The 23,509-nt window shown below is 37.1% G+C and overlaps 4 protein-coding genes across 4 annotated transcripts; all 4 read right to left on the reverse strand.

Moving 5' to 3' along the window:
* Positions 2,378-9,018, reverse strand: LOC18785231 (lysophospholipid acyltransferase LPEAT2). Its single transcript, XM_020557734.1, has 14 exons — positions 8,345-9,018; positions 7,586-7,766; positions 7,394-7,453; positions 7,008-7,171; positions 6,861-6,924; positions 6,688-6,756; positions 6,442-6,543; positions 6,176-6,220; positions 5,293-5,363; positions 4,533-4,599; positions 3,846-3,896; positions 3,223-3,333; positions 3,066-3,119; positions 2,378-2,931 (listed from the first exon to the last, which is right to left on the reverse strand). Exons 1-14 carry the CDS (start codon positions 8,791-8,793, stop codon positions 2,764-2,766), a joined length of 1,656 nt encoding a protein of 551 aa, XP_020413323.1. The 5' UTR covers positions 8,794-9,018; the 3' UTR covers positions 2,378-2,763.
* On the reverse strand, positions 11,214-14,624 carry LOC18787196 (CRS2-associated factor 1, mitochondrial). Its single transcript, XM_020558477.1, has 5 exons — positions 13,890-14,624; positions 13,198-13,325; positions 12,492-12,717; positions 12,285-12,412; positions 11,214-11,964 (listed from the first exon to the last, which is right to left on the reverse strand). Exons 1-5 carry the CDS (start codon positions 14,428-14,430, stop codon positions 11,755-11,757), a joined length of 1,233 nt encoding a protein of 410 aa, XP_020414066.1. The 5' UTR covers positions 14,431-14,624; the 3' UTR covers positions 11,214-11,754.
* Positions 20,411-21,680, reverse strand: LOC18785288. The gene is made up of 2 exons (XM_020556567.1): positions 21,180-21,680; positions 20,411-21,147 (listed from the first exon to the last, which is right to left on the reverse strand). The coding sequence occupies exons 1-2, from the start codon at positions 21,496-21,498 to the stop codon at positions 20,906-20,908; spliced, it is 561 nt and encodes a 186-aa protein (XP_020412156.1). The 5' UTR covers positions 21,499-21,680; the 3' UTR covers positions 20,411-20,905.
* LOC18786400 (glyoxylate/hydroxypyruvate reductase HPR3) lies at positions 20,449-23,185 on the reverse strand (the record flags this gene model as incomplete). The annotated part of the gene is made up of 1 exon (XM_020557387.1): positions 20,449-23,185. A coding segment is annotated over one exon (555 nt), but the record flags the coding sequence as incomplete, so codon positions are not given.

A 23,509-nucleotide genomic window follows, 5' to 3' on the forward strand; every position in this document is an offset into this window, starting at 1 on the left:
CTAATTATCTTCCGAAAATATACATGTCACGTGTTTTTTTCTTTTTGCCGGTAATAAATGTAACGTGCTTTTGCTTAAAATGTGGTGGTCACAAATGTCTTTAACCAATTAATTTCTGTCATGAAAAAGATATACGTATTTGTAAGCAGAAGATATATATATATATATAATTCTTTACCTTGTATTTTTGACGAACCAATATTTTGAACTACTCTAATTTATGAAAGTGGAGATTTGAACTTGAGTGCTATGTAGCACGAACACTCCATCAGATTGAAGTGTTAGAGTGTTTGACACGTAGACACATGGACAAGCCTCGGACACAACTTGGATATGAGTCAATGATCAAGACACTTTAAGACACTTTTGGACACAGTCAACTAAAGTCAATATATGGCAGGGATCATTTTGAAAATTTAAAAATAAAAACTGGGGTTATTATTGAAACAGTTGTGGGCCTATTTGAAATAGTTTTCAAAAGTGGACTTTTCTTCTCCCCCAACCAGCCGCATCTTTCATGAAAAAAAACCCAAGTTATCTTCTCTCCCTCTCCACATGTTCTTTCTTCTCATCTTATTTTAAAAGTTGAAACATCAATAAATGCTTGTGAATTGCTGTAGGAGCAAGCAAAATATCTTCTCCAATATGACCTAATTTACGAAAATAGAGATTTGAACTTGAGAGCATTGGAGCAAGCACAATATCTTCATCAATATAACCTAATTTATATTACATAAAAAATATTTAATTTTCTTTCATCTTGAATTTTTTTTTTTTAAATGATAAGAGATGATAGTATAATTAAAAAGATACTCCTAACGCACCCACAATAGAATTATGCCACTACAATAGGGTCGAACATGAGAACACGAGCTCTCCTCAAATTAAGTGGAGACAATTACCACTATATCAAAGATTAGTTGGTTAATATGACTAACTATAATTATCTTTTGAACTAAGAGCTTCTGGTTGTGTTAATATTTGACTCTTTACAGGTAAGGACTCAACTCATGCATCTTTATAGATAAATCACAATTTAACATTTACATGAATTTTTCTTTTTTATATATAACGAAGTCAATTTTGTATACATGTTATAGATGCAAGGGGTGTGCAGGTTACAAGTGGTTACCCCTACACTGAAAGTCATGTATTCGAATACTCCTTTTTCAATATCGCTTATGGAAAATAAAAATAAAATAGTATGCATTGATAATAAATTATGATCGGGGTAGATTGGGAGGTTGGGGACTAAGAAGTCGACCCGATTCTAGGTGAAGGTTGGTATAATTGAGGATACAAAATTTACTTTGCGAATTTATTTATCGTGTGTGTGACCAAATGATAATAGCTCTGCCTGGCCGTCACAGGCCTTCACAGCATAGCTCTTGCTACTGTTAATCTCACCAGCCCAACTGATTAATAAAGGGCTAAAGTTAAGCATCAATACATGAAGACTCATAAAACTTTAAAGTTAATTATAATTATACTTAGTAAAAGAAAATTCAAATTCAAAAAACTTGGTGATAATATCATGGGCATCCATTAATATCAGATTTCACCTATAACCTAGCTAAGAGAGCGTATAATTAAATCATAAGTTTTATTTTTTTATTTATTTTGAGAAATAATAATATATTTAATATGGGAGATTTGAACACAAGTCCTTCGGTGTCACTTTAAGAATTCCAATTGAAAATATCAACTATGTTCCGCCTTTGAGTTTATAAGGCAGGACAATCAAGGAAAGGAAGCACTAAGACAAACAAGTTATTGCAATGTTTAGGCAGTTTTTTTTCTTTTCTTTTTTCTTGACAAGACATTTTAATTATTCTTCGACACTGTCTTGGACATTATATATAATATAGCCCAGTTTCTACCATTTTGGGTCTTCGCTAAAGAATACATGCCAAGATTCTTCTTGGAAGAAGGTGATATTTATCATCTCACTGTCCCACCCAGATAATGAAAGCCCTCCACATTCTGGCCTCTAGCGGGGAGACTGGGGCATTCCTTTGGCTTCAGCTGCTGAATTAAGGCAAATACAATGCAACTGAGGCCTAATGTTGACCATTTCTTGCCCAAAAAAATAATTTCTGATGTGGAATTTGCCTTGTGGTGGATCACCACTGCCTTACCATTCTAATTCTAGTTAAAGTAAATTAGTCTTTCCTCATTTGATAATTGAAGGTGAGGAATTCAAAATTGGAACCTTTTTTCCATAGGAAAGTTCTGGTTACCAACTGATGTCATTGTCACTTGTCTTCTTCCAGTTTTGGCCTGTGCAAAGACTCTTTCCAATTTCCTTGACTAGCTCGGTCCATACCTGACATTGGATGATAGGCCAGGACATGCTCTAAAAAGTTAAGAGAAAAATTGCAAAATTTTACAATCAAATTTGATATCACACAATCTCCATTCAGTTTGGTTTAGCACTACATAATCTGCTACAAAAAAATCTATCTGGATTAATGCACAAACTATAATTATGTAAGTTCACTTTCTAGACAATGACATATAAAGTTACAGATAAAAAAAAACAATTAAATCGGAACTCTAGTATGAGCAACTTAAGGGAGCAAGGTAAAAATATTATGCCCCCTCCCTCCCTATTACTTCACACAACTCGAAGCTCCGCCACTCTCTCTCTCTCTCTCTCTCTCTCTCTCTCTCTCCACCCAAAATAAAACCAGACTAATGGAGGTTACAAATGGTGCACAAAATCTCCACAAACCATAAAGAGAAAATCTCTCTCTGCATCCACTACACAATCTCCTCCAACCTATTACCATCTTGTGAAATGTCCTTGTTAAGCAAACAAGGTGAGAAAAGCGCAATCAGTAGTGGGTTTCTTTTTAGACAGGTCCAAAATTCATCCTTGCTGATCCTTCCATCACCATCAGCATCAAATAGATTAAACAGTTCATGGACCTGCAAGCAATCAATTAACATTAGTCATCTTACCAAAGACACAACTGGAAGATGCTTTGATGCTCCATTATGTGCAGGCAATGCTTAAAAATCCTAAGAATTTGGATAGAAGCCCAGAAGGGTATCCCCATCACCTCATCCTCATTCAAATCCGGGATTGCAGGCCTGACGGACTCTCCAAACTGATTCTGAAGCAATTAAAAACCACAAATTGCAAGTCAATTCATCATAACAAAGATGTGTGGACTTGAAAAGAAAAACAAGAAGGAAAAATCAATGCAAGCGGCATACTTCTTGTTCTGATATGTAGTCATTCTCCCCAGAAACATATTCAGAAAAAACTAATTCACAGGCTCGCCGGAACAAGGGCTGCTTCAGGACATGCACAGACCCAAACAAGAACTGAAAGCAACAAAATGATACTATTATGTACAACTCGGTATCATGACATATAAAAACAAAATCAGATGCACAAACAGTTTCATAAACAACCAAGTACCATATATGCCTGAGTAACAAGTTAATCATGCAATGAATCTAAATTATTTGGTATCTAAAAATATATGAAATATACACGCATTATACTCTCTAAGGTTTCTCTGTGGATTTCTATTCTAATATAAAGTATCGCTTTTCATTCAGGAGCAACAAAAACCTCCCCAACCCAACATGCTTTACTTTTGATTCCAGATGATATGTATAATATATACAAATCCTGTTAGTGTAAAATTTCATCTCTGCAGCTAACACCATCACTCACCTCAAATACGCTGTAGAAAATATTCTATAATGATGTAATCATTATTAATACACTCAAGCATTAGCGCATGCTAAAAAATGCACACACGCGTATTCACACACACACACACACACAAGAAGAGAGAGACAGAGACAGCCTGGGGGTGTTGGAGTACCTGCTTAAACGTGATTGATCCACTTTTTTCAACATCAATGAAAGCAAATATCTGTTATCCAAAAGATTTCCATGTTATGGGAATGACAGGGAAAAATAAAAGTTATATACACATCGAAAAAGCATTTAACATGCACTAATGTTCAATTGTGTATAGAATACTTTATAAGGTCAGCAGCATGATAATAGAAAGAAAGCAATCACTATAGTTTAAATAAGGAAAAGACAACAGAAAGAAAAAATGAAAAAGACGAGAAAAACTATCATGCATTTTCCCCAGAATGAACATCTTGTACCCTACCAAAAACAGTCACCTGTCCCCATGTCCTTAATCAGGTAGAGACAATGCTAACATACTAACCACAAAATGCTAATATAGGCTACTGAAGTAAGACTACGGGGAGAAGGGCAAACACGTAGAGCAAATATTGTCAGGGATATAGCAAAAAGTAAGTCCACCTGGTGACCAACAGAAGGGTATCAAAGGCCATGTAATCATATTTCTATTCTCAAGGAGAGGACAGAATTTGTTGGGGTGCTTGGAAGCCAAACACACATACAACTCTGATGTAATGATCTCTTTTATGCAAAGTCAAAAAAACCCAGAATATATCATATAGCCTGTCAAACTCTTTGCAAAACTACGAGACAAGGGGAAATTATTTAGCAAAAGATCATGGTAACTGACCTCTTCGGAAAAGGTACAGGCCTTGAGTCTTAGAACCCTCAGGAAACCACTGTAGTTAACATGACCTCTGCAAGCAGGATACAACAATAAGAATCTTACTAGTCTTACGTTTTTAATAAGTTTGCACATACTTACACCATTTGTAAGTATAGTATTTCAGATGTCATGTCATTTAAATAAATTCATTAGTTAGCATCTAATCACTCATTTATGTCAGATTCGTTATCCAAGCTTTGCTCAGTGAACTGTAGAAGTTGCAACTGAAACAATCTTCAGGACCAACACTTTACGGACATGAAAAGGGTAAAAAAATTGCAAATGCATGCAATATAAAAGCAGGAGGAACACATATAATACCCACATCATAGTAAATGTTAGTAAGACTGATAAAGAAAAAAGGGAGAAAACATGCACCTTTTTCCTTGTATTGGTTGGCAAAAGGACTAATATTTTGCAAATAAACATGGATTTCCAACAGCATTTTAAAATACTATCTTGAGCATGCAATTTTAACATAACTAATTGTATTTTTTTGGGAGAAGGGATTGCCATAAATGTCGTTAAGAGCATACAGAGGGAGGGTAGATATCCACTAGGAAAAAGGTAGAGACAACCTAATTATATATGAGCCATAATTCAGATGCCAGAACCAAAATTTATACAACCCACTGCAGCAATACATAATAAAAGTTGACAAACATCATTCACTCAAAAGATGACTCAGCAACAACTTTCACTTTAATAATAGTTTCAACAGTACCTAGGGTCTGGATTCATAGAAAGAAACTTATCCAGAAAGTCCACAGCTTCCATGCTGCTTATATGGAGTAACTGCAAAACAAGATATAAATTACTTAATTTCTCTATCAGGTCTCACATACATCGTTAAACAAAACAAAGGGCACATTAACTTATAAATTAATGATAGGAACCATATAAGCTTAGACACTTTTGTATTGCAACTGCTAGAAATAGCAGATACCATGCAGAAAAGTAGATGCGTCAGACTGTATTGAAGAAGCTACAGCCACTCTAGAAGAAGTTAGAGCAATAACATGTCAATCTGTTGAATCAATGAACTAAGTAGGATCCTATGGGAAACCTTCATCCCTGCCTACTCTTCTATACTTGTGAAACTATTCTGCTTTCAAGTATCATGTCAGTTTGTCGAAGCACATATATGAAGTAATATAAATTACTATTCTGCTTTCAAGTATCAAGTCATTATGTAGGATCCTATACATGAAGTAATCTAAAGTGACTTGTGCCTTGGGACTTCAACCACAAAAGCATCAGTCATGGCAAAAGAATTAAATAGTCATCTTCCCTTTTATCCATTAAGGGTACCATTTCAAAGGACTCGCCCTTATTTACTGAATGCTTCTATAAAACTTTGATAAGATCTACAAGTACTAATTGCTACTTCTGCAATCATCCATAGTTCAAAAAAGATTGTATTCAGAAGAAATAAATGAGACATAAGATAAATAATACACGAATCTCCTCCTAACTTTTTTTTTTTTTTAATCATAAAGAGAGATAAAGTTATTTTACAAAATTGTTCAGTTCTAGTTCCAGTTTCTAACATTATATATGTTAAAAACACAAGGATGCACGATTATGAGTTATGTGGAAGGACTTACTGATTTTACAGTCGCCATTTCAACCATATAAGATGCGGGGCGCTCCTATGGAAGTCAAGATAGAAACGTTTAGTTCAGAATGAATAGGTCATTGAGTAGCTCTTATAACAGTCTAAATTTAAATTAATACATGGAAGCTCATAAAATGATATAATTGATGGGCTTTGGCTTGGGTAGTAAATGAAGGGGGTATAGGGTTAGGGTGGGTCTCGGGTTCATAGCTTGTTACAATTGCTAAAGGCATCACTATAAACAAAGATGTATACCAGTTTCGATTTCGACTGAGTTGCTTTCATAAGAAGCATTAAGTCTCCATAAGAATGAGATGTCTGTACAACATTGAGTGAAGTTGCCATAGCATGACAAGTCTGCATATATTTGTATGTGTCAACTTCCATTAATAATCTATAAAACAATGGCACTAAAATAAAAATAAAATAAAATAAGCAATGCAAAACCAAAATCATGGTGAAAGAAAAATGGATTTTTATCAATTTCACGCAGATTCTCACCCTCTCAGAAAAACGAACAGCACTTTCTTTCTTGTTATCAAGGGGTGACACAACAGGAAGATACTCTACCTGCTCAATTCAGATCAAATTACCTAAATCAATGCCCATGCAATACAAAAGTTTATGACAAAACGCGATGGAACAACCATAATATAATAGGAGAAAGAGATTACCTCCATGAAATTGTGAAACTGTGTGAACATTCTAAACATGAGCTTTGCCAAAGAAATGTGCCCCCTAACCAGAACACCACATGAAGCGTTATAAGATACCACTTAAGACAACACCAACAAAAATTTTAGATTGGAAAAGTGCCACACCAGGATTGGTCAAAGTGTACATGGGGATAGCGTACAGTTACTGGTTGTATGGGGAAACCAGGGATGAATGCACCGAGTTCAAATGAAATGAGAAATCTTCCGTTGGTTGTGGTTCCCTCAGGAAATAAAAGCACTCGAGGAAATCTATCGCAAGAAGCTTTTCTCTGTATTCAGATCCTTGAAAGCACATTTCTGTATCAAATAGCTTATAAAATTGATAAAAATCACTTAACTTATTAAATCCTAAATATAGATTCATGCAACTAATTGCGCGAGGATATATACCAAAGAGGTTCAGAGACAAAAGTTGAGAACCTGTTTATCTAAATTGGTTCATGACTTACTAATCAAATAAGGATATCCAAGAACTAACAAAAACTTTTTACCTTTATTTCACTAACAGCGTGCTTCCTTGATGATGCAGAAAACCTATTTACATATATCACCTGAGAACAGATAGCAATGAGACTGACTGTTACAACGGAACATAACTACCAGCAACGAAAGTGATTGTAACAAGCTGTTTTGCATATGGAGTGCTGGTTAAAATCAATTACTGTGAAGGGACACGAAATTACCTGCATTGCTCTGATGATTGTTCCAACCAAGGGTAGGGAATCATGGGATTCGGATGCCACAATTGTAGGGAATAATTCATAGAAATAGAAGATAGGTTCAATGAATGATACATGGTTAGATACAACTATTGGAGCAATTTCTCTAGGAGCAGGTTTTCCTTTCCGTCTTATCCAATGGTAGCTGCAGTAAGAGGTGAAAGAGGGAACATCAATTATTAGAAAAGAAAAAAAAACACTCTCATACGAATTCCACCATTGTCAAGAATGCAAATAAATATTAAAAAAATCAACTCTGGTATGAAAAGAGATGCACTGCCAAACCGATTACTTATCACCACCAGCCCAAATCATTTCACTCAATTCTTTTCCTCATATTTTCTCTCTACGTTATGTGAGCTGACCCTAAAAACAAACACAGACACACCAGCTTCACAGAGCATTAGATTCTTCCTACAATTCCTTTCATTCGAATCTAATGAGAGTATCCAGTTCACTTAATTACAGCACTTAAATCTCCCGAAACTAAAAGTCACATATCCTTGCTTAATTTTTTCAGCATCCAAACAGGTCGCCAGAAACATTTCAAAAATCATGTCTTCACTTGACCATTTCCACTCAAACTACCTACTTGACTTCAATTAAAACAACATTCCAAATCCCACTTTCTAATCTTTTCCTCCAAACACATCTTAACCAAAACCAAAACAGAACAGCATAAAAACCCACACCAAAAAAAAAAAAATTCCAGATCAAACTTACCCAAAAGAGAACAGAATACAACGAGTACAGACTCTAGTGATCCACATAATCCTGCACCTCCACTTAGGCATAGGGTTCTTCTTGTCCTTCCATCCCTGAAGAGCCAATTTTGTAGCCACAAACCCAATCAGCAAAGAGGCCCCAAATAGCACAAGTCGAGCCAGCGCGATGGGCAAGCAAATTCCGATCTTTAACCACTCGTAAAGCCCACGAATCTCCAGTGTGTGGTTCCTAAACGGGTCCGCAGTGGTCGAACCGGGCACGGTGAACCCATCCGACCCGAGAAACGCATATGGGTTGCGAAAGTGGTGGTGGGTGCTGTTGCTGCCGTGATTGCCGTTGTGGTTGTTGTGGTCTGTGTCGGTGTCGTCTTGGACGGTGAGGATCAAGTGAGGGTGATCGGAGGGTGGAGAAGAGATGAGAGGCGAGGCGAGATCGTTGTCTGCCATTACTGTGTGTTTTCTTGGGGTGGTAGTAGCTGTATGTAGCAGAGTATAATGGTATGGCAGATGAAGCTACAAGCTTGAGAGAGAGAGAGAGAGAGTGAGGGACAAAACGGTATTTAAGGCTAAAAAATGTTCGATGACTCTCTACGTGTGGTCGTGGAAGATTTATTATTTCGCCGCGTTTTTCTTTTATATTTTTTTTTCTGTTAAAAATAAATAAAAGGTCGCTCCAAATTTTTTTCGTAGTTTTAAGTTTTTACTACTTTACTTTTACTGGCCAACAGAAAACTTACTTTTACTACTCCACTTGAGTTTCAATCGGAGAACGACGCGTTTGGCACAACATGAAATGAGAAGTGGGTCGACGACAATACATAGGTTAATACAAAAGAGTTACTTAACACCCATCAGGTTTTTGACTTTTTCATAAATTTTTTTGAGGTTTTAGAAATTACATGAACATTTTCCGAAGTTTTAAATTATTTTCATAAACTTCTTTTTTATTGATTTTTCATACAAAATTTGATGATTTTATACACAACAAATTCTCCAAATGACAAAGTTAGGCTTTGAGATTAGATTGCGTATACTTCATTGAGGTTAATTTTGTCATTTGCATAAGTTTTGTTTAATAAAATCATCAATTTTTGGACAAATAATCAACGAAAATGGGTTTTGTGAAAACAAACTGAAGCCTCAAAGGGTGTTTGTGTAATTTTTGAGGCCTGATGGTGTTTTGTGAAAACACAAGAAATCTCAGGGAGTGCTAGTGTAAATAAATTGTGAAATCTAATTAAGAAAAACTTTACATTCTGTTTGGATAGAGAAATTTGAAATAAATGATTTGCATTTGACAAATATACTAAATTTGCTTAAAAAACAAGAAACATATACACTAGATTGAATGAATATGAAATTACTATATGGAAAGAATCATTTATAATTCATTTATTTTCATCATTTATTTATTGCACAAATTTTATTATAATGGTCTAAACAAACAATGTAACCTTATAATTTCATTCAAATGGAGTCTTATTGTAGTAGTTATGTCGTCGACGTCAAATGACGAGCAATGACTTCATACTCTTTCAACAAGTTTTTTTAAGGTAAAAAAACAGTCGCAACTTTTTAGATAAATAATTTTTTATGTAAACATAAAATTATTACATAAATATCAAACTCTCATGCACATAATTTGAACGCAGAATCCCTCCACTTTGTTTGATGTCAATGCCTGAAATATAAAAAAATGCATTTATCAACGAAAAAGGGAGAAGAAGTGCATTTACATATAAACATTGCATTTTTAGGGTCAAAGGGGATTTTCATTTGTTTTTTCATGACTTTCTACAACTCAAGAATGGAAGAATTCAAAAGAGGCGCGCGGCATGCCTCTATGGTGCATTATTTTATTCTCATCTTAATTCACCTCTGCCACACCACAACTCACAAATAGTAAGCACACATCTTCCAATAACGACTTTTTATTTTGTCAAGATTAATAATCATTTAATTTAGTGATATCGGTCTTCACTTATTGGAATATCTTAAAAATTGTAACATAAAGAAGTGAAAATAAATGTATTGTATAGATGAAAATCTTGATATTTTTTCGTTTGGTTTTCATATTAAATTTTTTTTAAAGGATTTTTCTTATTGAAATGAGTGATAATATATTAAACTCACATACACTATACGGATGCTAGAACTCGAACTTACGACCTTTTCTAAATGTACAATTACTTCAAATCATTACACTAATGGGTGATTTGCCATACCAAAGTTTTATTGGTACTTATTTTGGCAGCCTATTTAACTAGAGCGATTCTTTATGATATTGCAGTGAACATTATATATTTTTGGACGAATTGCCGTGAACATTTTGAGCTGTAATCTGAACCAATTCACTACCACACTCAAATAATATAATATCTACCTGGCCTTTTGGCCTTTTTGGTGGGGACAATATAATATAAGAAGAGAACAAGCAAAAGCAAAGCAAAACACAAACACGTTGCTGCAATGTGAATTGAATTGAGTGGATGCTTCCCAATCACAAGGCCCAGTTGCGGAGGAGGTGATTGATAAGGGTTTAATTAAGGAAGCAGAGGGGTCCAACCAGCAGTCTCAGTGGGCCCACTCCCACTGCTATGGAGGAAATTATGAAATTGTGAAGCACGTGCAGCAGCAGCATGGAGACAATGGACATGATGCACTCGGGATGTATGTATTGGGAAGGATCTTGGGGTATACTTATTAATTATGTAATGAAAATGATTTGTCAGTAAAATATTCCATAGCATGTGATGTTAAAATATAAAAAAATGTTACCATTTTGAGATTCAACATCATTTCTGTTCTTTTTTTTTGTCAGGGTTGGCATAGTTAACCATTGGCAGAAATAAAATTAGGGTTAAGTTGATCCAATGCTAGCCCAATTAGGATTAGTATCAGTGTCTCCATATTAAATCTCCACAAACTGAGAGTCAGAGTTCATTTGATACATAGAATCACTCCATATTCATACTCTTTGAACAATAATAATGCAAACATTTCATTTGGCATCCAAATGGTGAGAATCAAATCCAAAGAATCTTATGCAATTCTTACCCTTGGTTTTGTCAACCAATTTCAGTACAGTTTTCTCACTTCAGGCTTTGGCTCCTTTTACCTTTTTTCACTCCACACTCCTACGGAATAAGTATTTCTCTTTTTTCCATTTTTTGCCTTGCAGAGGGGGACCTGCTAGATCTTGTTATGTAATTTCAATAGGCAGTCTCCTCGTTACAACACAACCCAAAAATGCACCCAAATACCATTTCCAGGATATTGCAGGACCGGCTCCACTCGGCTCTCCATGAATTCCAAAATTGCAATTGGGAGAAGAAAAGCTTGATCAAATCCAAGTCTCCAACCGATAACACCCATGTGGTGTCTGTAACTTGCGGCAAGAAGGGACTACTACTCTTCACCAGAGTCAAATTCCTTTTCGCTACTGCTGCCATCTGAGTTACCACACCCCTCTTTTCCTGAAACCAAATCCCCTTCTGGATTATCAAACAGTTCTCGATCTGGAAGGAAGTATCCATCCTCTAGAGGCTTATAGTCCTTCCCTCTCCAAACCACAATCTGTTCCTTCTCAAATGTCACCAGGATACAAGGCACAAGATCCTGTATCAATGCTGAAGTATAAGTGGTTGACCAACAAAAATACTAAAGTATAAGTAAAAAATAAAAAACTTAGATAAACAGAAACAATCGCACATGCAGATACACATTCTAGGTTATGTAGGTAGTCTGCTACAAGGCCAAGAAAATTAAGAAAGAATATCATTGTGTCTTTCCCGGATATACAGAAAGAAGGAAAATGCAGTAGGAATTGCCCATGACTAGCCAGTGCAAGCATCTCATTGTACATGGGAGCAATAAAAGTTAGAATTGTACATAAAGCAAGCTTCAGCAGAAAAAGATAGAAAGGCTTGGAAATTTACCCTGAGTTTGCAGCCTATTTTCTTGTAATCACTCTTCTCAAGACCCTGGCAGTCTATCCGAACCAGCTCACAGCAGATAAAAGCATCTCTAACCATGGATACCAGACTACCATAATAACCATTCTTGGCTGCAGTTTCATCTAGCTTGTAAATGATCATAGAAATACCTATCAAGTCATAAAGACCATAGCCAGAAAAAGGATGTACCAAGTTTTGTTAAAGCAGGGACAGCTAATCCTCTCTTCCTCATTTCCTTTGTTTCCTCAATGCTTAGGCCATCAATTGTAGTTTTGATCAGCCTGGGATATACGGGTTCATGTGGCCTCCACAACATTAATGGAATCACGGGCCTTTTCTTGGGTTTATAGTTCCTGCCTCTGTATAATACAAGTACACCACCATGTCTGTGGATGATTTTTCCGAAGGTTTTGTCCTGTAACATACACATGAAACATGCATTTAGCATTTCTTCCAACTTCCAAGAAATAATAGTGAATCCTGAAACCATTCTCATATGTAAACTAATTCATAATGCAACGCAAACATTTATATGTAGCATTGCATTTAATTTATTCATTGATTTTACAATCAGAATTTATGTTTCATAATCTGAAACATCAGAGTCGCATTGTCCTTGCTGTTTCTCAGTGCCATCGTTGATTTACAGAGATCCCCTTGCAAATTCAGCAGCTTATCTTCCAACACAGTTTGAGTTTTTAGTTTTCATTGTGTATCATCAACCCAGATAATGATGTAGCATAAAGTTCATAAGTCGTAAACACAAAAAAGGGACCTATCTGAGGTACAGCATGCATACCACAGCGCAAAAGACTCAAGGAGAAGAGAAAAGTGAAACAACAGTCTATCAGACGCAAGATGCAGTGCAGAGAGCGGTAACTAGAACATAAGATACCTCAAGTTGGGTGCAAACATTTTTCATGTCAACGGTGGGAACACCTAGACATTTTATCCTCACTGCTTCATCATGTTTCCAATGGTTTTGAATATCATTCAGCATATTGTGAGTTAAACCATCTCTACCTACAAGAAATCAAACAATAGTGCACAATAAGACGATAGCAGAGATAAATAAGAGTGAAGATTATCATAAAATACACTGCTTATTCTTGTTTAGGAATTGGGTTGTCATATAGAAAACTTTAAAACAATGCAAAAGTGGGACATTTGCCTGATTGCCTCAACTTGTTTGATAAAAAAAGACGAAATAACACAAGCCTACAAAGCAAACACACCAAATAGAACCGAAGAACACAAGACCATACACTTATTACCCACCAAAGTAGTAAAACCAAAATCCAAAACAATCACATTAGACAGTGCAAAAAAGCTCACGCCCCAACAATCAAACAAAATCAGAATACCCTAAAGCTCAAGAAACTCGAACCTATATCAATTACAACAAAAACCAAAAACACAATTCAGCAAGCACAAAACAATATCAAGAAAAAAAGCTCAAATCCGGTCAATCATACAAAATTGGGAGTGCCCATATTATCAAAAACTTCTTTTTTGTTGGCAATTTACGGACCACACTCCAAGAAGCTCATAAAACACGAAACAGAAAGGAGAAAGAAAAAACCATACCCAAATTGATTTGCCTCTTGGTTTTGGGCCTCTGGCACTTGTCCACCAATATTTTCCTTTCAGCCGGAGTTAGAGGCTCTCCCTGAACCTTCTGTCTCCTCCTCTTCCTCTTCTCTTCCAATTTCGGATCCTCCTCTGCTCCCTCCACGGACCTCACCTTGGGGTCCACAGCCGGCGCACACACCCCGATCCATTCCCGGTCAATCCGCCCCGGCCCAAAAGGCGAGTACTTGGGCTCGCGCAGCCCAATGGGCCTCACCGTCGGGCTGCTCTCGGTGTAGCTGTACCTGAAATCGAAGGGCAAATCCGAATGTATCGGCTTCTGACCCGTTCGGTCGAGGGACGATGGCGGGCGATACTGGGGTTTCTGCTTCTTCTTGGGGTTATTATGGTTCGGGTTTTGGCCCTGGGTGTTTGGGGAAAGGGAGGGTGGGGGTTTGAAGGAGTAGCGGTCGTGGAGTTTCGAGGGGTTGGAGAGGTGGCGCGTGAGAATGAGTAGGAATGGGTTTGGGTTTAGGCGGGAGAGCCTGGTGAGAAACATGGAGGGGTTTTACTGTGAGGTGTGTGTTCGTGTGCCTCTCTAGGGTTAGTGTCGTTCATTTGAGTTGCAGGCTGCAGCGAGTAGACAAGGTTTAAAAATGTCTTAACTAACAAAACGACCAACTTTTTTTCTTTTTTTTTTTTTCTCGTCCAAGAAAAAAACCACATTTTCTTTTTTTAAAGTTGACAGATTTTGGGTTTTTTCTTTTGTTTTAATTTTCTTTAATAAATAGTCTAGCCGCGCGGCTATAATAAATTTTTTTAATTAAAAAAAAAGTATAGCCCCACTACTATTTTTACACGTGGCACCTGATCACTACTTTAAATAATGTATTTAAATAGTATAGCCGATCGGCTATACTATTTTTGACACGTGGCACCTAATCACTAGGGGTTCCTTTTTTATATATATATATAAAAATAGTACAGCCGACCGGCTATACTCGATGGGTTTAATCTTTTTTTAAAAATAGTATAGCCGCATGGCTATACTTATTTTGACACATGGCACCTAGGTGCTGTACAGTAGCTCTGCTACTCGATTTTGTTTTTCTAAAGTATAGCCAGGCGGCTGTACAAAGTTTTTATTTTGTTTTAATTTCCTTTAATAAATAGTATAGCAGTGCAGCTATACTATATATGTGTATAATGGGATCCTTTCTTTCTTTTAATTTTTTTTTCCCCGATTTTCATTTATAGATAAGAATAGTTTATAACCTTATCCATTACTATTAGGAAATTACCCGAGTCTCTATTGTCCCCGTTTAATTTTTTACTCTAATCTAAGTGGGACAATTCATACTCGAATGCGCTAGGGTCTGCTTCTAATTTGTTGCTTTGTTAAGCTGAAATTTAGTTAGGAAAAGAAATTACTTTACCCATGTTATAAACTAGAGAGAAAATTGAGAGGAAATTGAGAGAATTGAGATAGAGAGAAGAAACTCTCATTCAGATTTATTTGTATTTCATTCACAGGGAGGGGGAGTATTTATAGGCACTCAAGGGGGGGCATTTTGGGGACTCCACTATTACAACACTCCCCCTTGGAGACCACAAATGATACAGAATATGTCTCGTTAAAAACCTTGCCAGTAAAAACCCAGTGGGACAAAAACTGGTCAAAGGGAAAAAGAGTACATAATAATGTGTAACATAAAATTCTATATATATTGACGCGCGTGCGACACTGCCTCGTTAAAACATTGCCTGGAAAAACCCAGTGGGATAAAAACCTGGACGAAGGAAAAAGAGTACGGTGTTTGAAGATCTTTATTGATAGCGCGCTCCCCCTGATGCTTGGCAAAAATATCTTTAAGTCATACTGTTGATCAGCTTTCTGAATATCGTAGTTGACACTGCTTCTGTGAGTCAATCTTAAGCGACACTGCCTCGTTAAAACCTTATCAGGAAAAACCCAGTGGGATAAAAAAAAACCTGATGAAGGAAAAAGAGTACAGTGTATGAAGGTCTTTATTAATATCATGCTCCCCCTGATGAATATCTCCCCCTGAAAACTTTATGACTAACTTTGTTCCAGTAAACGACCATATAGATTTCCAGAGTCCGTATATCTCACATCATCCCAAAATGATGGTGATGGAGTTGAGCTCAAATACGATGTCCGGTCCAATATACTTCCGGAAAATCCTTAAAGTGTCCAACGGATAATCCTCATAAAAATGCTTCAATACTTTCTTAGTATAAGCAAGAATCTCGTTGGCATAATGTTCGATCTTTAAGTCGAGGCAAATATTTTTGGAACTCTTGAGAAACTTTAATGTGTTGCAATCACATTATAATCAATATACTCACTGAGGCAATTTATGTACATTAACATTGAGTACAGAGGGGCACATGTCATTCAAGGACTTGCTTCATGCAATTTCAATCCTTTCAAGGATTTTGTTTAAAGGGATTAAACTTTATGACACATTATATAGCTTTAACCCAGCTATTTATACATCTTTAGGGAATCACTTCAGGTGATATGCTCTGTGCATTTAATAACCCTTAAAGATAACATGTTGGTCTCCGTAAATGTGCAATAAAAGGGGGGGCACAATTGAATTTGTAGATATGGAGAAAACCCAACATTCCTTGTTTCTGCCAGAAACATTGTGTCATACAAAGTAGGTATATTCCCTTTTATTCCGAACACCCAAGTATAAATTTCAGTATTAACATCTTTTGGGGTTCGTACTGTGGGTTTGTTCTTTCACGTTCATTCTCATCTATAATGGAATTACCTCGTTCCATTTTAGCCAATGATATTGTCGACATTTAATAATTGAACGTGGTTCCAATCAACACAGCCCATTGATGATTTGAGTAGCTACTCCAAAACCAAAAATTGTCATTCATCAATTCATAATCTCACAATTCTCATGTGCATGCGCATGCATCAATCATAAGCATTTCTTTTGCTTTTGGGTACCCAAGCCACTTCAGGGGGCTTTTATTATGTGAGAATGTGGATTATAACCTCCAATGGAGCGTTATTTTACATAGGGCGTGGAAAATCTCCATTTAGGGAGTTGGAACATTTAGAACCCATATATCTGTCATGCTGCAGGCATGCCACAGATTAATACATACATGTCAATTAATTTCTGGGACTTTAACCCATATAATTTGCTACGCATTAGGCGTGCATAATATCAATATTGACATGTCAAAGGATTGTCCTTTCGGGACTTCAATCCACATCATTTGCTACGCAACAGGCGTGCATCATATTGATCACTGCTATACCCATATTCTGTTTTTATGGGACTTTAATCTGTGCAGTGTATTATCAATGTATCCAACTTGCAATCTGTAAAATTTGCATTAATAATTCATGGATACATACAAGCCATTCTTTTGGAACAGACTTATCTCCCCATTTGGTTACCTTTCAAGATAAAATATCAAATAAGTATATAAGCATATAATAACACAAATATTGCTTACATCCTTAGGTGGGAGAAACTTTTCTCAAGTATCATTCAAGCTCGTATCGGCCCAGTAAATATAATGCAGCACTTGATGATCTAGTTATATCCTGCAAGAGCAAAATCACAACTCTTTTCTCTGTCAAAAACAAATAACCCTCAGAGTTACAAAAAAGAGAAAAAATGCAAAAAATTGTGATATGGATTGCAAGAGAAGGTAAGCAATCAGGGAAGGAAGCTGGTGGGAGCAGACAACAAGCTCAGCAATCAAGGAAGGAAGCTGGTGGGAGCAAACGACAAGCTCTCATTTCTTCTAGTTTAGAAGAACTTCCGGAGATGAGAGCATAAGGTTGCCTTCACAGTTCCCTGATGTGGCGGAAACGTGATCAGGGATAGTCTCGCTTCCTGAATGGATGATCAGAGATAGTCTTGCTTCTCGGGCACATTAGGTGCTCACTGATAAGAAAAACAAGTAGATATCGCATTGAGAGGGAATTGAGATAGATCAAGTATAGAAATCTGATGTTTCTCATTGAATGTTTTTCTTACTCATGTCTTCTGCAAAGAAAATTTCGTTAATAGCACATTTATACACAAATACAATGAATAGGTAGAACCGGTGAATTTCAAATTAACCATAGGAAAATTGCGAGATTCTCGGGATACTTTTGAAAAAGTAGCTCCGTGAAATCCGCAAAGCAAGATCGGCTTTTGACGAAAATAATACTTTGAAAACGCCGAAAGTGCCGACAAACATTAATGGAGGCCACGTGAAGTTTTGGAATCTGGGAAAGAAAAATATGGGAATCCGAAAAGATATTGGGATTCTGAAAAGACTGTAGCCATATTTCCTCCTATAGATATTGCCTTTGCAAAACTTGATTGGAGCAACTGCGTTTCAACTTAACTTCTTTCATTTTCTGAAACTTTAGTTTTCTTAAGGCTTTCTTTGAAACCTTCTTAAAAATGGCTTCCTCTTCCTCCTGCCCAAATTATTTCAATTTAAATGATACTCCCACAACAACCAGTGACGCCCAAGTTTGGCGTCCATCCTTTGTATCCAAAAATCGTCATCTCACAGTTAATGATTCTGTGATGATGAATGATGCTACTGCTGTCATAGTAGCTAGGAATTGCATTACTCCAATGGATGAAATGTTGTTGACAGGGAGATCAGAGGAAGAGGCTATTGATGACTCAATGGCTTTTAGCATTCAGAGTGCTGTTTCTGTTTCTAACATGGCTGATCGTTTGCGTGCTAGAGCAAACGAGGTTTAGATTTTAACAACTGAAAATTCGTCTCTCCAAAGAATGCTTCATGAGTCTCAACAGGAGGTTGAGAAACTTAAAGGAGAGAATAATGCCTTGTTGAAACTGGTGAGTTCGTACTCTGTTGATACACTGAGAAGGCTAGACATGTTGCAGGTCTCCAATGAAAGAATTTTGGGAGACCATGAGAGGCTCATGGCTAAGCTTAAGAGGCGCCGTCCTCTTCCTTCAGAGGCTTCTAGAACATAATGTATTTTTATAGATTTTACAGGGCCTGCACCTTCATTGCAGGAAAAAATCTATTTGTTGTATATTCCTGTAATAATAATTGCGCACATTCTTAAACTTGCACCTGTGGTTTTTACGTCTTTTCAAAATGACGGTTTGGAACCTTGTGCCTTATAGGTTCAAATAACCACATCGATTCTCCCAAATTTCATATTTCAACGTATGGAACTTTTGGCTTGGGCAAAACTCAGAATTTATTCACCCTTTTCAAATGGACATGAAATATGAATTGAGTAAAAGCCACGCTAATATCTCATATATTTGGGTTCATGAGCTTCCGGCCCAGATATAACAAAATAGGTGGGGAACCTCAATTCATCATTCTCTTATGCCAAAGAAATATGTGGCGTACCACAATTTGCAATAATACCTCAAGGGTTGTCCATTTAATTGTTGGAACTTCAGGTTCTCAACACTGTTAGATTTTGAACTTCAGGCCAAAATCACATATTCTCATGGTATGGACATTTTTACAATTTTCTGTACATATTTCTGGACTTCAAGCCCTTACATAATTGTCCATATTTTGAGGAACTTCTGGCATCTCATTTAATTGCTCATCCATGAGTTTAAGGAACTGCAGGTTCCCTTTTGAATGGTGATAGTTTACCCAAAATGGTAAATATTTATGCATACATCACTATTCATGTATACGTCACTATTCATGTGTACAGTACATTTGCCAGTACAGTTATCATCCATGTGTACGGCATTATGAACCAATACGGTACTGTTACATCATTAAGGAACTCCATGTCCTTATTTACATGTCAGGGATCAAGGACCCTCAAGTCCAATCACATGTTTACCAATATAGTACCGGAGAGACTGCCAGCTCTCATATTAACATCATCATCAAGGATCTTCAAGTCCTGATGTAATTGTATGATGAGGATCAAGGAACTTCTGGTCCTGATCTGCATACTGTAAAAACTCATCATACAGCACATTTAGTCCATAAAATAAATTACTTGCTGTATGGACGTTAATTCCGCACCATACTTTAAATAAAAGGAAATATAAAGTATGAGGGTTAATTCCACATCATACTTTTAATAAAAGTAAATGTGCAGTAAAGTAAATTCATAAAGTATGAGGGTTAATTCCACATCATACTTTTAATAAAAGTAAATGTACAGTAAAGTAAATTCATAAAGTATGAGGGTTAATTCCACATCATACTTTTAATAAAAGTAAATGTACAGTAAAGTAAATTCATAAAGTATGAGGGTTAATTCCACATCATACTTTTAATAAAAGTAAACGTACAGTAAAGTAAATTCATAAAGTATGAGGGTTAATTCCACATCATACTTTAAGTAAAAGTAAATTTACGATAAAGTAAACATGCTTGTATGGGCACTAATTCTGCTCCATACATTTAAATAAAATTAAATGTAGGGTTAAAACCACCACCGAATAAAATAAGAAAAATGTTAGTATTAGTAACGGTCTCCCACTGATAATATGTTTAGTATTACCAAGGGTCCATTTTTGTTAATGGTTAGTAAAAGAAAAGCAGATAAATATAATAGGAAATAATAGAGAAGATAAGGGAGCAGAAAACTTATCGCTTATGCCCTTGCTGAGTGATCCCTTTTTTTTTTTTTTTTTAATATTTAATTTTTTTTCTTTCTCGGTGGGTTTGCTTTTCTTTATCGGTGGGTTTGCTTTCATCATTGCTGCTGATAATTGCCCAAAATAATCGCAGGTCCACCATTACCGCCTGGACCTACAACCCCATCTGTAAATCAATCTTGCTCAACTTCAGAATCTAGACCGCATCATTACGCACAATACTAGTACTAGACTAGGCTTTTGGCGAGGATCTGCAGATTTAGCTGGTCTGCACAGGCCAGGGATGCAATTCCAAAATCGGTGATTGCACACCTTGAGACGTCAAGGTCACTAAGCAATGGGCAGTTCCCTGTAATTGCTACCAAGCCTGCATCGCTGATTACCATTTCCAGAGTCCAACCATGTAGCTTAGCCATGGGATATCATCTTACTCTCGCTCTCAGACCATGGGACCTCCTCTACGTCGATTCCGGACGAGTCAGACGAAACTCGGACCAACTCGGTCTCTCTGCCTTCTGCCAGCACTTCGCTAAAGTTCTCCGACGGAGGGAGACCCAGCTCATCATCTGAGGCTCCTAGAAGGTAACCAAGGTCCGGATTGGACTCGCCGAATCTGACGTCAGATCGACCACCGGTACCGGAGCCGACGGCTTGGGAGGCGACGGACGAGGCGACGTCGGACAAGAAGTGGTGGATGCAATCTCTTCCTCGAAGCTTTTCATGACCGAGTCGAGGTCCTGAGTGGCCGCTTCGAGTTCCGATTCGTCGAGGAAACCCAGTAGGTCTTCTCTGAGTCGCTTAACCTCGGCCGAGTCATGCTCCGAGTCGTCCGAGTTGTGGCCACCATTGCCACCATCTTGGTCCGAATCAAAGAAAAAAAAAATCCCAGATGATGAAGAAGAAATGCAGGAGTTACTGGTACTAGAGCTTTTGCTCAATTTTTCTGTTGCTGTTGTTGTGGTGGGTTTGTGATTACGGCCAAATTTCTGAGATTCTTCCATGGCTGCCCACACACCCTTGAAGTCCAGGGGCAAAATTGTCAGCCCTCACTGCATCCAATACTCTCCCAAAACAGTTCAGAACGAACGAAATTTCGGGTTTGCTTGGTCCGAAAGTGAGAGATTATTCGGGTTGTGGTTCTGCTTTTGTGGCTTTGGGTTGGGCTCTGAATCTGCAAATCTGAGAGCTCATTTTCAATAGCTTGAAAAATTGCTCAGAGGAAGAGAGAGAGAGCTCATTTGAACATAAAATTCAGCTGGTTTTATTTGAACGAAATCGTGCTGATAACGTGTTATAAACTAGAGAGAAAATTGAGAGGAAATTGAGAGAATTGAGATAGAGAGAAGAAACTCTCATTCAGATTTATTTGTATTTCATTCACAGGGAGGGGGAGTATTTATAGGCACTCAAGGGGGGGCATTTTGGGGACTCCACTATTACAACAACCCAAAAAAAAAAAAAAGTTCTAAAATTTACAATAATACTAGAAACGCTAACTCATTACACCAATTTCCCCTTAAAAACACATAATCAAAAGAAAACAAATAGATGGTGGCCTCGGAACAATGGAGTAGCTCAAATCCTCTGTATCACATATCCACCAAGAAGCCGAAATCTTTCTTAGCACATGAATAATCAAATCCCTACTGGCACATATGCCACATCCTCACAGAACACATTTCTTGCATTAGCTATAGCAGCTCCACAATTCCGGCATGTCAACGGAGTCAATGGGGTTAAGACCGACAATGGAATGCTCAGAATCATTTCAATTAGTAACAAAACACAGGAGGCGGCTAGATAAAAGCAAATTTATAAGAGCAAGCACCCTTTCAGTGCTAGGTCATGAACACTGAATCATAATAATATATATGCAGCACCGATACGCATGATTCAGGGGAAGCCCATATCCGATACGAATCAGTTCTTCATCCTTGTTTTCTTTCATCCCCTCATTATTTTCATCAATTTTTTGTACCCTACATTGCATTGATTCAGAAAAGTGCAGGAAACTTAGCAGAAGAAAAGTTAAAAGTTATGCAAGTAGTTTCTGTATGAATCATCCCCATGGGAAATAAACCATAAAGATGACATGCAAGATATGGAGATGCTAATCTGAAAATAGAAATCTATTCAATTATTCTCCACTTGAGAAAGCAATGGTTTGTTTGAGAAGAATGCTTCCAAATTCCCTACTACTAGTTCGCGCAAAGCCGTGAAACATTCTGGTGTAAGGCCAGCATGATGTGGTGACAGTACGACATTATCCAATGCAAAGAGCTCTTTAGGAACATGAGGCTCATTCTCAAACACATCCAAAACAGCACCTCCAATCTCGCCTCGCACCAAACACTGCACCATTTCCTTCTCGTCGATTATAGCCCCACGTCCTACATTCACAATCACCCCCTCTCTTCCCAATGCCAACAAGACTTTCTTGTTAATCATGTGGTGGGTTTGAGCATTCAAACCACAACAAATGACAAGCACATCGCTATCAGCTGAAAGTTCACATACATCAGGAAAGAAAGGGTACGAAACAAATGGTTTTTTCTTCCTTGAGTTATACAAGATATTGCAACCAAAGGCCTCGAGTCTCTTAGCAACTTCTAAGCCAATGTTTCCCAATCCAACAATCCCAACTCGTTTGCCTCCTATCTGAAATTCCCAATCATCACAAAAACCATTTTAAATAACCAACAGTAAAAAAGAAAGATTCATAGCTCAACTATCCATACAAAAATTCAATCCTTACCATAATTGTAAAGATGTGGAACTGTTAAAAGACATTCCAAGTGTCATCACAAGATCCATTTGGGAAAAAAAATAAAAAGAGAGTATAGCCGTGCGGCTGTACTGTTTTGAAAAAAAAGAAAAGACCCTCCCTCTTTTAGCGCCACGTGTCAAACATTATTTTTTTCCAAAAAAGTAGTATAGCCGATCGGCTATACGATTTAATAAATACAAAGATTAAAGAAATAAAAAATAAAAACTGGGTATAGCCGCGCGGCT

The sequence above is a fragment of the Prunus persica genome, chromosome G2 (genome assembly GCF_000346465.2).
Source record: "Prunus persica cultivar Lovell chromosome G2, Prunus_persica_NCBIv2, whole genome shotgun sequence".
NCBI lineage: Eukaryota > Viridiplantae > Streptophyta > Magnoliopsida > Rosales > Rosaceae > Prunus > Prunus persica.